Here is a 13,401-nt window from a genome sequence, read left to right on the forward strand (position 1 = left end):
GAAAAAAAAAAAAAAAGTTACGTCAGTTTTTCTCAAGCTGTTCCCAAGCTGTATCTTTCCTGAGACACGTATCTAAATGGTGTACACGCTGTTCCTAAGATCTGTAACTTGACAAGTCAATATAAAACCAGGAGCACTATCAAATCACTGGCAAAGTCCAGTCAAAGAGCAGCACTTTGGAGAGCTACACTGGTGGTGTTGGCTTCCGAGAGCAAGTTTGGTTAGAAGGCCTGGTAACTATCATTGGATAAAAGAAACTTTCTTTGCATTCTAAATCTTCTTGGTTTTAGAAAACTCATGTTTTCCTCTGTATGAAAGATTTATATAAATGCCATTTTAACTGCATAGTTCTGTTAAAGAACATTAGCAATTTAAAAGAATAGGAATGTATTGTACTCTAGAAGCTGCTAAATATTAATTAAGTGAACTTAATGCAATGACTTCTGATCTTCAGCTTCCATTTAATCCCTTAGAGATGTCATGTTACAATTCTGCATATCTGAAGCTATGCAATGAAACTTTTGCTTTTATTACTCCACTTTAAATGCTTGATTTGATGGAGGGAACTTTAAGTCAGTAGATGCTTGTCAATAGACTCTTTACGATTTTTACCATTGATTTTACCTTTTACCATTGATTTCACTGCTGTATGAATCAGGCTCTGTCCTATAGGTATATCGCTGAGTAGGTGTTAAAGAATCAGAGAATTTCATTCTATTTAGCATTTTTTTCAAAGCTTGATTTTCATAATTGACATGTTGGGGTTTAATTTTCAAATGTGATTTTTCAACAGCACAATCCGAATAAGTAGAAAAGGATGGCACATGCTTCTCAACTTTTGTTTCCATACTGCTCTTACATTTGCTGTCTTTGCTGGTGGAATCAATCGCATTAAATATCCAATTATATGTCAAGCTGTAAGTATATGCCTTAGTAATTCTTACTAATAGAATGAAAATCTGAAACTGTATCCTTTAATATAATATTGGTATTACTTTTTGTTTTCATATATTGTTCCTGGATCTTAAGTTCTTCAGAACTTTTAAAGTCCACCACTGGGAGTGTTCATTGGCTGTCACCTGAGCTTCTGTGAGAGGCTGACCAATGCATTAACTTCTCTGCAGTTCAGATTCTCTTATTTTTAAAAGATACTTCAAAATGATAGTATTTCTCTGTTCTAAGCATAGTTGAAAACTATGACTCTCAAGTATTTCTAATGTCCTTTCTGATCTTTGGAGTGAATGTGTGGAGCTAAAGTTACTGCTGCTTTTTTTAAGATATGTACTATTTGCCTAAGGGTGGTGCCGACTTTACTGGGTGATCCCTAAATATACACTTGGGCAACTTAATGTTTATACTATGATTATGTCTTTTAATTACAACTCAAGCTAATGAGCAGACCAGTACACTTGCAACTTACAGTCCCCAGTTTGTGCTGCTTGACTATTTCACTTCTCTTGCTTCATCCTTTCTGGATATATAGTGCCAGGAGATACACAGGGAGGGCACGGCTTCAGCTGCTCTGAGTATAGAGGCTGAGTCTGTAGAGTGCGTAAATAGTCATTTTAGTCATCTTCTGTAATGCCTGATGAGAGCTTGTTGCAATTTGTTTGTCTTAAATATTTCTCCTCTCAGATTTTGTAGAAGTGCTCCAGATCTCATGAATGTTGTTGGCATTTACCTGTAGTAAAGCACTTTATAAAGCCAGCATTCTCCCAGATATTTTGCCTATCAATTATCTGGTTCTTCTGGTTGGATTGAATGGGTGTAAACAGCAAGAATCATCAGCCAACATCAGAGTCACTGCAAAACTTGCATAACTAGAGTAAGAATTATCACTCCAGTTTTCAGTGGGATGCTTTGGAAGCCTTTTGTATATACCTGTGCAGGATCATCAATAAACAGCATACGTAGATCTGTAAACACCTGTAATGTTCTATGTGTGAAGTCGACCTATGTATATTACATGGTATTCATTTAAATATCACAGTTGTCCACTAGATTATTCAGAGATAAATATCTCACAATATCTAGGGTATTTTGTCATAATTAATCTGTGAGTTCTGGCAAACTGTAGAATCAGTTACCATTGTTTCTCATTGTAGTTTGCAAGTGAAGGTATCAGATTAGTTTGTAGGGCAGCCATGGCCATGTAATTACGTGATCACAAATGACCATCTGTTGTTACAATCATTGTCTCGTTATTTACTTTGCAGATTGCATGGTAACAATGCAGTATTAACAGCAATAATGAAAAATTGATTGAGATAAATGAGTTATTAATAATCTGTTATGAGTAATACATAGACTACAGGGGTATCTTCATTAAATGCATTATCAGTGAATCTGTTTCTTGCTATGGTATTGGGCCAAATCGTGAGCTGCTGAGAAACATGCACACTTAGAGAAACTGAATGGATCCATTCAGATATGCCTTCTAAGCAGTTTCCTAAAGTTATTTATTTACCTGACACCATGCTATGTCAACAGACAATATCATCTGTAGTTAAAATATAGGAAAGATACAAGACACACACAGTTCTCTTGTTCCTGCTAGAAATTTGCTGATATAATTAGGTAGGGCTAATGGATGCAGCAGTCCAAACAATCTAAGACAAGACCTCTATAGCTGGTAACACAGGCTGAACAAACATTCACTTCCAGAACATTGTACCCCACCACAGACCCTTTCTTGCCTACTGACAATGATGTTTTTCAAAATTCTGTGAGTCCCAGTGCCTGCCTTCTCCTGTGATAACTCTGAGAGGATTACTCTGTGCATTAATATTCATGGTGCCAAAGCTAGGATGAAGGGAGGTCAGACCTACTAATAGTTTTCTAAGAAGCTCACACATTTGAACATTTCCCATCACTTGTGTAAGTGGTGGTGGGATGGACAACACTCCTTTTCTCTGTGTGTGGAATATAGCAATACTTGAAATCACTCAGCTTAATGAAAGGTATTTTTATATGGCTGTTTGGGGCTTGTGTGTCCCTCAAGTATCAGTTTCGTCTCTTTCTCCTTTTTTTCAGTTATATGCCATGTGTAACACCATCAGTGTTGCTGTAGCACAGGTATCTTTACATCTGCTGCAATTCAAAATGCAGCTTTACCCTGCCGCAATGTAATTTGCACTTTTTGTTTCCTGAGTGCATAGGGGAAGATTCCAAGTGCAAGCATTTTTTGTCCTGATCACTGAAATGTGGTGTCAAAGCCAGTGAACCTCCACTTTTCTTATTGTAATTATCCCTAAAACTTTCACACAAATTTCACTGCAACATCCTTAGCCAAGTCAAAAGGGTGGTTTTGAAATAACTTCATCTGGATGACCTTCTCCCTCTAAATGAAGTGTCCCAGTCTGATTTTAAGCAGCAGGAATTAATTCTATGGAAATGGACCCATCTTCTGTGATAGATAGCTGAAAGAACCTTCATATCCGCTTCAAGGCAAAGTATTACACACAAAATGACTGTTTTCAGAGATGGTAGGATGTTTATCTTTATGTGGAATCTAAAACTCCCTTTTAAACCTGCATACCTGTTTCAGAGAGGATTTTTCTATAGTCTCACTTGCGTATGTGCTATGCAGTCTTTAAGACCAATAAAGAAAACTGATGTTAGATTACTGGTCTGGAAGAGTTGATTGCTTCTTCTCAGATTTCCTGTGTGAATGAGGTTATATCTATGGACTGTTTAGATTACATACAGCTCTGATTCTTCGTGTCACTGAATGCTGGCAGTGAATATAGAATCCACAGTCTTGAGCTTAAGGCAAGATCTTTCATGCAAGACAGAGGTTGTGTTAGGCATTGCAGAATGCAATCAGAGATGGTAGACTAGTCAGAAGGTGCTTGAGCCTCCTAGTGGATGATGTAGTCAGCCCCTTCCATGTTGTGGAGTTAGGGTCTCAGATTACTTTCCTTCAAAGAGCAGAAGGAGGCTTATTCCTTTCATGTAAGGAATGAGACACAAGGAGACACAGCTGTAGTTGGATCACTCCCCATGTGCAGGAGGCATTGATTCTGTACCCTTAGTCAGAAAGATTTCGATCTCATGGCCCCTTACTTTCCAGGAGAACATGATAGTCATGAGGCTGTGGATCCTAGGGGATGAAACTGCCAGCTCAAGGTGTTGGGAGTATGAAGAATAGGCTTAGGAGCACAAGACTGAGGAGTCAGAAAAGTTAGGGAGTGAGACAGAATCATAATTTTTTATCCTAGCGACCAGTCACTGAGTGGCATGAGCACTTTGATCACATCTCCAAGAACCTCATACATGGTTTATGAAATAGAAGCTTCTATGTAACATTTTGCAAGGCTCAGATCTTCTTTCTCCCTGATGTGTGTCATATGTGAAGCTGCTTGTGAATTCCTTTCTGTAAGACAGTAAATCTTCAGCAACAAAGGCAAAGCCCATTCTATATTAGACAGTAGCATGGAAGTTAAAATACTATCCTTGCAAATCTAAAATTTGGATTTGAATTCCGTTAAACTAAGGAGGTCCTAGGGCTATGTGCCACATCTCAGGTGGGAGCTGTAGATACAAAAAATACTACAGAAAAATGAGGAAAAAAGCAGTTCTTTCTGCTCTAGTTTTTTGGGGAGTTTTGGGGTTGTTTTTTGTTTGTTTGTTGTTGTTTTTAAAGAATTGGTGTAAAATTAATATACTATGATGAAGTTTTCCAATTATGGTGTCTCAGGGCAAGAACGCTATTTAGGAATTGTTGTGTGGTCTTCGGTGGGAAAGGTGCTGCAATATTCAGCTCTGCTGATACAGGAACAGAGCTAGTCATATGGACAAGCAAGGCTAGGAACTTCAGTAGCAGCAATTTATGATGGCCTAAGACTGCACATAGCGGAGTTAGGTGTGCGTGCTGTGCTGAATATTGTCCTTCCTGGTCTCAGTACCTGACTTGTGGGTCTCAACTTCTTGCTTTAAATTTTCTACCTGTTAAGGGATCATGGGGTTGTTCTAAGGCTAAATGTTTTTAAGATCATGAGATATTCACATCCATTGGTGTTATAGACTGCACAGAAATTCCCAAATACCTTCATCTCTCTGAAAAGCCTCCCTATCAGTGCAGGATTTATGGTTTAATTGGAAAGTCAGTACATTTTCAGATCATCTTTTAAACAGAATTGGCTGAAGAAGGACAATCTTATCTGAAATAAGATTACAATTAGGGAAAAAAAAAGATTAAATTAAAAACAAGAGGAAAACAAAGAAATTTGTGTGCAAGTTAAAGCTGATGAAGAGAGCTTTTTCTGCCAAAATGCTTTGCTTAAATGTATATTCTGGTCATTACCATAGTAACTGCATGGTGTGGAACTTAAGTTACCTCTAAGGTACTGAAATTTATTGAAGGAGCACATACAGACAACATCTTCTTACTGTAGAAAAGCATAATCTTCTATTCAGTAGGTTGGTGCTTATTCACAAAAATGAGTTCTGAGAGCACAGGATGTGGAAAAAATGAGTCCAAGGAAACAGGAAAGTTTTCCCCACATAACTGTGGTTATTAAATAGATTTAGGTGCAATGATGGCTTCAATGCATACGTCATGACTAGTTCTTTCAGTATCATTTGTCCTGTCACTGGAAAGTCTTATGAATAAGGGTCATAATTGTAATATATTCAATCATAATCCTTTGTTCTGTATTGAAAACTTTACTCTTCCCACACAATTTTGTGTGAAGTATGAAAGTTCCACTTATAGTAAAAATAGTTTTAAGTGGTGTTTAATTTGTATCTATTTATTGGCCTCTTAAAATTTAGAGGCACAAATGCAGTAACAAGATACAGGTGAATTCATACCCTGGATCTTTAGTGCATAAACCTGTTGTTTACATGTGCTCACAGAGTTCAGTGAGAATTTACTGAACGAAACTGTTTATCCTGTTCCTCTTTCTGTTGAGCTGGTTATCTTGTGTATTTCTAGCATAGGACTCAGATGTCTTCTTAGCTTAAGAGAGCTAGAAAGGGGTGCTCATACTGAAGGGACAAAAGAGTGAGTAGCCACAGCCCCTGAGCGCAACAGTGAAGAAGATGCATCTCCATGGCCTGACTGATGTCAGTGTGGAGTTATGGAGAAATAAGAGGCAGAGAGCAAAGCCAACCACTTTGAAACACTGAATTTTCAAGGCGAGCTGTGACAATAATTTCTTTACTAAATTTCACTGATGGGTGAATAAAAAGGAAAAATTCTAGTCCAGAAAGCATATTTTGTGATGGGAAGAAACAAAATCATCACCACACAGAGAAAAGGGTACACTTCCCTTTGGAATTTAGTGTAACAGCTCAGTGCATCCTTCCACTTCCACTCCTCCAGGTTTTTATGGTGTCATATACATTTTATTTCCACGTTGTCAGCGTTGTCCTTCAAATCTGTCAGTCAGGAGGAGGTCCTGTATCATCAGGATATATCCTCTTTTCCTTTAAGCGAGAAATGCAAATATTTTGAGTTCTTTTTTTGAGAGAGAAAGCAGCATATTATTAAAGAGTTAGTAGAAGATAACATTTCTGTCTCTTGTCCATGTTTGTTTGATTTGTCCATATATCACAAGGAACTTAATTGCTGAATGTTGACTAAGGTGTGGCATAGCGATGATGTTGTCAGTTCATTTACCTCCTTGAAACTTCAATAAAATTGTTTTATTGTACTGTTTTTAGTAATCTCTTTCACTTAAGTGGCTCATCATTTGTGCATATATGGCCACATATGGTGTCAAAATTTCACATGTGCCTTCTCACATGGAATTCATCCCTGCTGTTCATATTCTTGTGGACACTTTGGCATGCTTGTGTAATATAATTACAGAATACACAGTAGCAGTACTGTGCTGAAATGAGAGAGAGGTTATAAATCAAATCTCTAGCATTTTTCCAGTTCTTTCTTATAGTTCTCACCTCCTTTTTCTACCCCTTTCTCTTCCCTTTTTCCTTCCTCCTGCCTTATTCCTTCACTCTCCTCCCAGCTATATTTGTATTCACTGCATCCCTAGAGAAATGCTGCAAGCTGCATATGAATTAAGTCCAGACAGCACTAGCCACTGAACTGGCAACGTCTGCCAGCTGATGGTACAAAGTTGTCTCATTCTCTTATTTCTGCTTCCTTTACCTCAAGCAACAACAGCTATGAAGGCTTTATACTCCCTTGTCTAATGTGTCAGACAAGTCCCAGAGAAAATTACAGACTTTTCTGTTGATGATATTTGCTGCTATCTTCAAGTTTTGTGCTACGTGACTAAATATAAACAAAATTAATGGAATTTTTTTTCTTTACCCATCAATTATTTTGTTTTAAGTTGAGCAAAAATGTACACTGGTTCAAATAAATCATTATAATAGATTTGTGTTAGCTTTATTCAGCAATTCTCTGTATTCCTTAAACATTTATGTGCTTTCCAATTATAGCAATATTTTTCGTGTCACTGCAAAATGTCAGGTTATTGCTTCAAAGGTAACCTCATTTTATATAATCAGATGGAAACTTAGCTGATGTAATAAGGCATTGGAGATTGGATAAAATTCCAATTACTGTTTCCATAGTAATGAATAACAATTGCTAATATAAGAGAGATGTTAGTATTTTAGAGGTGTTTGTACTTTATTTTACTTTCAAAGATAAACACAGCAGTTTCTTGGAGACAAAATGATAATAACATTGTTGAGAGTTTGTGTTTCCTTTTATGGGAGGATGCCAAGATCTTTAATTTAATTTTAGGAATTGTATGGCCATGTTTATAAGTGCTTTAAAATATGTCTGAAGACACTCTGGTTTTAGGCAAATAGCACTGATCCCATTACAAGAAGTTAACCCTGGCTATATGCAACTGAGAGGGTACTACAACAGGATATTAATGAAAAATGAAAGGAAATAGTAGCAAAAAGCAGCAAAAATGCTGACCTCTCATTAGTTTTTAAATTGCATTGTCATGATGAGCTAACAGAGCTTGCAACACAATCTAAGCTTTGCATCACTTTAAATTCACATGTAAAAAGTTGTCATTAATCAGGTTCTTAGAAAACAAATGTCTTTACAGTCTTCGTTTCATAACATACCATCTGGTATCACAGATAATATCTATGATAGGTTAAATAGTAGTTCCCATCTGCTTCTTAAAAGTTTTTTCCCTGGTTAGAAATAACCAGAGAGAAAGAAAAAAATGATGCCCTTACAAATTCAGTTAAAAAAATCTTTTGCCTATACCCTTATGCAGTAAGATTCTTCTGAATCTCTTGTTTTACTGATTCATTTATTGCTTTGTTTAACTGACCACTCTTTTTTTCAGGTCGGCATAGTACTACATTATTCTACACTCTCTACTATGCTGTGGATTGGAGTAACTGCCAGGAATATTTATAAGCAAGTCACAAAGAAACCTCAGCCATGCCAAAATAGTGACCAACCTTCTTATCCAAAGCAACCACTACTCAGGTATGAAATACTAGCTCTACTTAAAAAAAAAAAAAAAAAATCCTAAACCAACTACATTTTAAACAAATTTTCTTTCTGTATTCTTTACTTTTTACAGACTATAAATACGATCTGTAAAGAACTGGGTGTACATAAAAATCTGAATATTTATTGTATGCTAATAGTTAACTCTACTCAGGAGATAGAAATATGCAGAACTGGTACTATGTTCAGATACCTTTATCTGAATAGGGACAATTCAAATATTCCTGTTGGTTTCTTATGGAGGAAAAAAAACTAGCTTGCTTCTGGGTTAGGGTATTATTTAATCATCAGAAACTACGCTATAATGACTCTCCCTTTACTCTTATCTATTCTGCTGTAACTTTTGCCCACACTTGTATTGATTGCCTAGTATCCTGATAGCAACCTTACTCATACCACATCAGAGATCTAATGCTATTACAGGAGCGACTGAAAGTCTGGACTCCCTATCAGCTTCCTAGATGGAGCAGACTAACGTGTCTCTGACAGCATGGCAGGTGTAATACAGTAAGAATTTTAACTGTGTGCCTATGAGATGATGAAACTTCCAGCCAAAATAATCAATCTGCACAGGGAGGAATAGAAAAAGAAAGAAAGAAAAACAAACAAACAAAAACCCAAAAAAACCCAAACAACAACAAAAGCAACACACTTACTGCAAACTAGGTTTTCTGACCAAGGACATGAGAAAATAGATTCATCTTTTTTGACTTTAGCTATCAAAAATTTAGGTATTAGCCAAAGTTATCCAGTGTCCCTCTATAGATTTTGCAGGGAGGCTGAGCCAGAGAGCAGCTGCCAGAGAACGTTTCCCATCTGTCTTGGGTGTTGGTGTGAGGACAGAATGTATTGTCTTATGGAGGTGCATCTCGCCACAGAAAATGAAAAGCCTGAATGGTCATTTTAGAGTAAAGACCTTAGTTTTATAGTGAAGGACAAGAAATACAAATTCTACTTTTTATGGCTTTCCTGTGAAAAATCCAGATTAGTGTATTCTTTTAAACAGACTTAGCTTATTTTATTTTAAACACAAAATGTTTATTAAATAGCATTTGATGGTGGCTGTGTGAGGTTGTCTCAACTTGTTAAAAGTCTATAGGAAGATGAATTGTGTTTTACTCACTGTTGAGTGAAATCTTTATTAACATAATTAGTTTTCTGTTTTTTAAAACATTTTCTTTCTAGAGATGAAATTGATTTAAGTTAAAATAACATATGTATAGCGAAGGGAAGAAGAGCCTTATTGAACATTAGCTTTATAAGGTGTAAGCAAGAGGACATATTTTCACTGAGAGTGTCTGACATTGCTAATCCATGATTTACTATACCATTTTTCTCAAATGAGAATTTCACTCATCCAGTTACTAGCTCATGGTAAAATGAATAATTGCCAATTTTCAAATGCTGCAGTGTGGTTATTAAGGTGGATAATTGTTACAGGTTACACAGACCCAGTATAATGTATGTTCTTCAAATTCCAATCTTGTTTCAGTTAGAAAACAATAGACAATCAGGTAACAGAAAAGATTACTCTAGTTAGGATCTTGGTTGTACCAGTCACATTGAGGTTTTCAAGCAGTGAGAATAAACAGTAGATATTTTAAGTTTAGTAATAGAAATGATAAACCTTTTAGCTGTAAAGAACATTAGTGTAATTGTTTAATAGCTAAGTAAGATGATTCAGAGTTATTTTTCTCACACAGGACACAATGCGTCCTAGAGACAGAGGCACTGAAATGTCTCATATGATTTCATAATGGTTAGTACTGAATTCAAAGAAGTAAGGATCAATTTCATTTCATGTAGAAAATGGGCATAGTATATAGAAAATTCAAAATCACTTTAAGCAAGAAAATGGCAAACTCATAATTAGTAACTGTTGTTCTTTTAGAAAGATAATGATAATTTTAATGGGCATTTTAACTTTTCTGGTTTCAGTAAAATGAAAATCAGAATTATTCTGTATCACAATATTTCCATAAAATCCATTTAGGATGATTATATTTCAGTATAGTCATTTATAGGAAATGTTTTAACTAGACAGTGCTCCTGTATCTAGAAGCTGATGCCAGCCTTTTTACATATTGTGCCTCAGGTACGTAAGAGGTAACACTGCAGTTTGTCCAGGTCTGGGATAGTGTGAGGAAGTGGTTTTGTTTCCATTTGACACCAGTAGATAGGTAAATTATATCAAGTTTGTTCAAGTGGAGATTGAGTTAAGCTTTTGTATATCTCAGGACCATCAGTGCATATAATATGGTCTGCAAGACCATTTCAAACAGGAGGTCGTTTGTCAGTAATCCCTGTCTGTAGACCTAATTTGACTTGCTTTCAGGTTTACTTGAACACAAATATATGAATGTGTTTGAAAAGAACTTTACACTTTACTGTTCTCCTTCAGTCTTTTCTGGTAATGGATGTATTAATATATGATAGACTGTGTTTCCCATTCATATATGAGTGTCTTTGTATTCTCTGTATATGCACTTGCTGTAAGAGACATAAGGATACCTTTTGTGAGTCAGTAAGTGAGGACTACTGCCAAAAATTAATACGTAAATATATGACGTGGAATTTACCAAGAAATGGTAAAAATTTTCTCGCCACATTTTTTCCAAGGAGCTTAATCGACTCTAAAAAGTAGCTGAAACAGTGGAAATAAATACCAAAATATCTAAAAGGAGACATTACTCGTTAGTAGCAAAGAATGGTTGCTTGTAATTACGCGTTGCTTCAGTTTCTCTACGTGCTATTTGTGTACTCATTTGCAGATGTAAGACATACAAGGTATACTTGATCTTTTCCTCCTGGATTTTCTTGAGCTTTCCTATTACGTAAAATGGTGGTTCTCTGTTAGTTTTCACTGTTCTAGATATGGTGATCAAACCTGAATTCTTTCTGCAGTGTAATTTTACGGAAACTTGTTCTCAATGGCAATATGATTTTGAATATTACCTCTTTTTATACATTAATCATATACTGTATGATACATTCTGTGTTATACATGATGCACTATTGTATATATTATACATTAGATATATTATCTGTTAATTATAGAGTTAAAGCTCTCAGGGCCTATCACTCTGGTGACTTGAACCAACTAACCATTCTGGCATTTTTCACTAAATGTACCTGGATGTTAATGAGGTGGATCAAATTAATGCATTATTGAATTTTTTGCATTGCAATGCCAAACACTAGCACTTCAACAGATAATGAAATTACTTCCTGTAAAATATACTCTCTGGTATTCTTAATAGAAATAAATAATTCTATCTGTTCATCCCCTGTGGACATTTGTTAAACCTAGCAGAGTTTGGTTTCTGACTCATCTGAAGTCAGCTTTTGCCAGCAAAGACAAAGAGGTATGCAAGGTTCAGCTATTGCTTGCAATGTACAAAACGTATCAGCCCAAGCTGAGACACAGTATTAGTTTTTATACCTGATATGTGCATGAATTTTTCATGTGATGCTCTATGCACATACAGATTAGATAAGAGTACAGACCAATCAGAAAATGTTTCTGAAAGATATTCTGTTAAAATCATTTATTTCCGGAAAGAGAGAAAATAATTAAACTACCATTGTTTTAAAGGGTAGCTGATGAATGCTATAAACATTTAAAATAAAAAAATAAATAAATAAATAAGCTGAGAGTTGGGCCAGAAACAGATAATTAATTCACCTTTTATGTCAGGTTTACGTACAAATATGGCACCCAATTTCCTGCATCCTTTTTTATTCAATGAACATTTTGCATAATAACTAGTATGGCAAACGTCAGATTACTGAGTACAACATTCTGTATCTATCATGAAAAAACATTAATGTGCATAAATGTGGTTGCAGAATCAGCTGCAAAGCGGATAACAGTTGATGTCACTGTCTCTGCTGGACTTCATCTTGTTTATTGTGTAATGTATTTTATAAGCTTTTAAAAAGGTTATTACTGAAGTTCAGGGCTTCTAGGAAAAATACCTCCTGCAATGCCTTACAAAAATTATATATCTAAACATAGCAGCAATTTAGGAATAGAGTGTGTCTTTGTATTCAAAGTACCATGCTAAGGGCTACGGCTATTAAAAACAAACATAGAGAATTTTGGGAAGATCATCACTCAGGAAAATTAAATCAGTTTTCAGCAGCACACTCAGAGCACTTACACTCAATAACACTGGCTTCAATTCCATTATCTTATTGTTTTCAACTTTAAATAATTTTGAAAGTGAAGAATCATTTTTAGAATGAAAAAGCTGATTGTATATTTAATATATTTTGATATGTCTTAACTGTTTTGTAGAAACTGTCCCTTAACTTGCCCACAGAACAGGCCTAGATATAGTGGGTGAGACCTGAAGTGCTTCAGTTGAATGGTAGTATTTGCTAATGGATGTGTATGTGCATATATATAAATGTATGTGTCTGTCTGCTATTCTATATGAGCTTGTCTATGGTCAAGAATCTGTACATCATCCGTACACTTCCAGAGTACTGAGTGATGTTTTGGAAGCAGCAACAACAGGGCTCTTCCTTGTGGGCTATGTTTGTGGTGTAGTGATGACTAACAACTTACACCCTGCTCACTCAGATGTGCAAGATGCGATAGTGCTCCACTTGCATCCTCCCCCTCTCCTGTGATGTGGCAGCAGTGCTTCACTGTCATTCCCTGGCTCATTATTTCTCTCAGCTACCTAAACTTTAATCTGTAGTATCCAGCTAAACAGCAGCTACGCGTCTTTGTGACACTGAATTATGTTAAGTTCTTTCACTGAAGAAATGGAGAAACCGTGCTAAACTCTCAAATACAGAGAAACCTCCTTCGGTTTGTGTCAACCAATTCTGTGATGAGCCTCCTGCCTCACAGTGAAGAGACCTGATAAACTAACATGATGTCATGACCCCTGTGGTATCTGCTTAGTGCTTTGCTCACAGTATTAACC

General features: G+C 36.0%; 1 protein-coding gene across 4 annotated transcripts in view; it reads left to right on the plus strand.

The window, feature by feature from the left end:
• Positions 1-13,401, plus strand: part of LOC102095037 (adhesion G protein-coupled receptor A3) — a 274,552-nt gene that overhangs the window by 228,715 nt on the left and 32,436 nt on the right. For all 4 annotated transcript variants that reach the window (XM_065067261.1, XM_065067262.1, XM_065067263.1 and 1 more), the window contains 2 exons: positions 794-917; positions 8,292-8,437. In XM_065067261.1, the coding sequence (XP_064923333.1) occupies positions 794-917; positions 8,292-8,437 (270 nt within the window). The remainder of the gene's footprint in view (positions 1-793; positions 918-8,291; positions 8,438-13,401) is intronic.

The sequence above is a fragment of the Columba livia genome, chromosome 6 (assembly GCF_036013475.1).
Source record: "Columba livia isolate bColLiv1 breed racing homer chromosome 6, bColLiv1.pat.W.v2, whole genome shotgun sequence".
NCBI classification, from domain to species: domain Eukaryota; kingdom Metazoa; phylum Chordata; class Aves; order Columbiformes; family Columbidae; genus Columba; species Columba livia.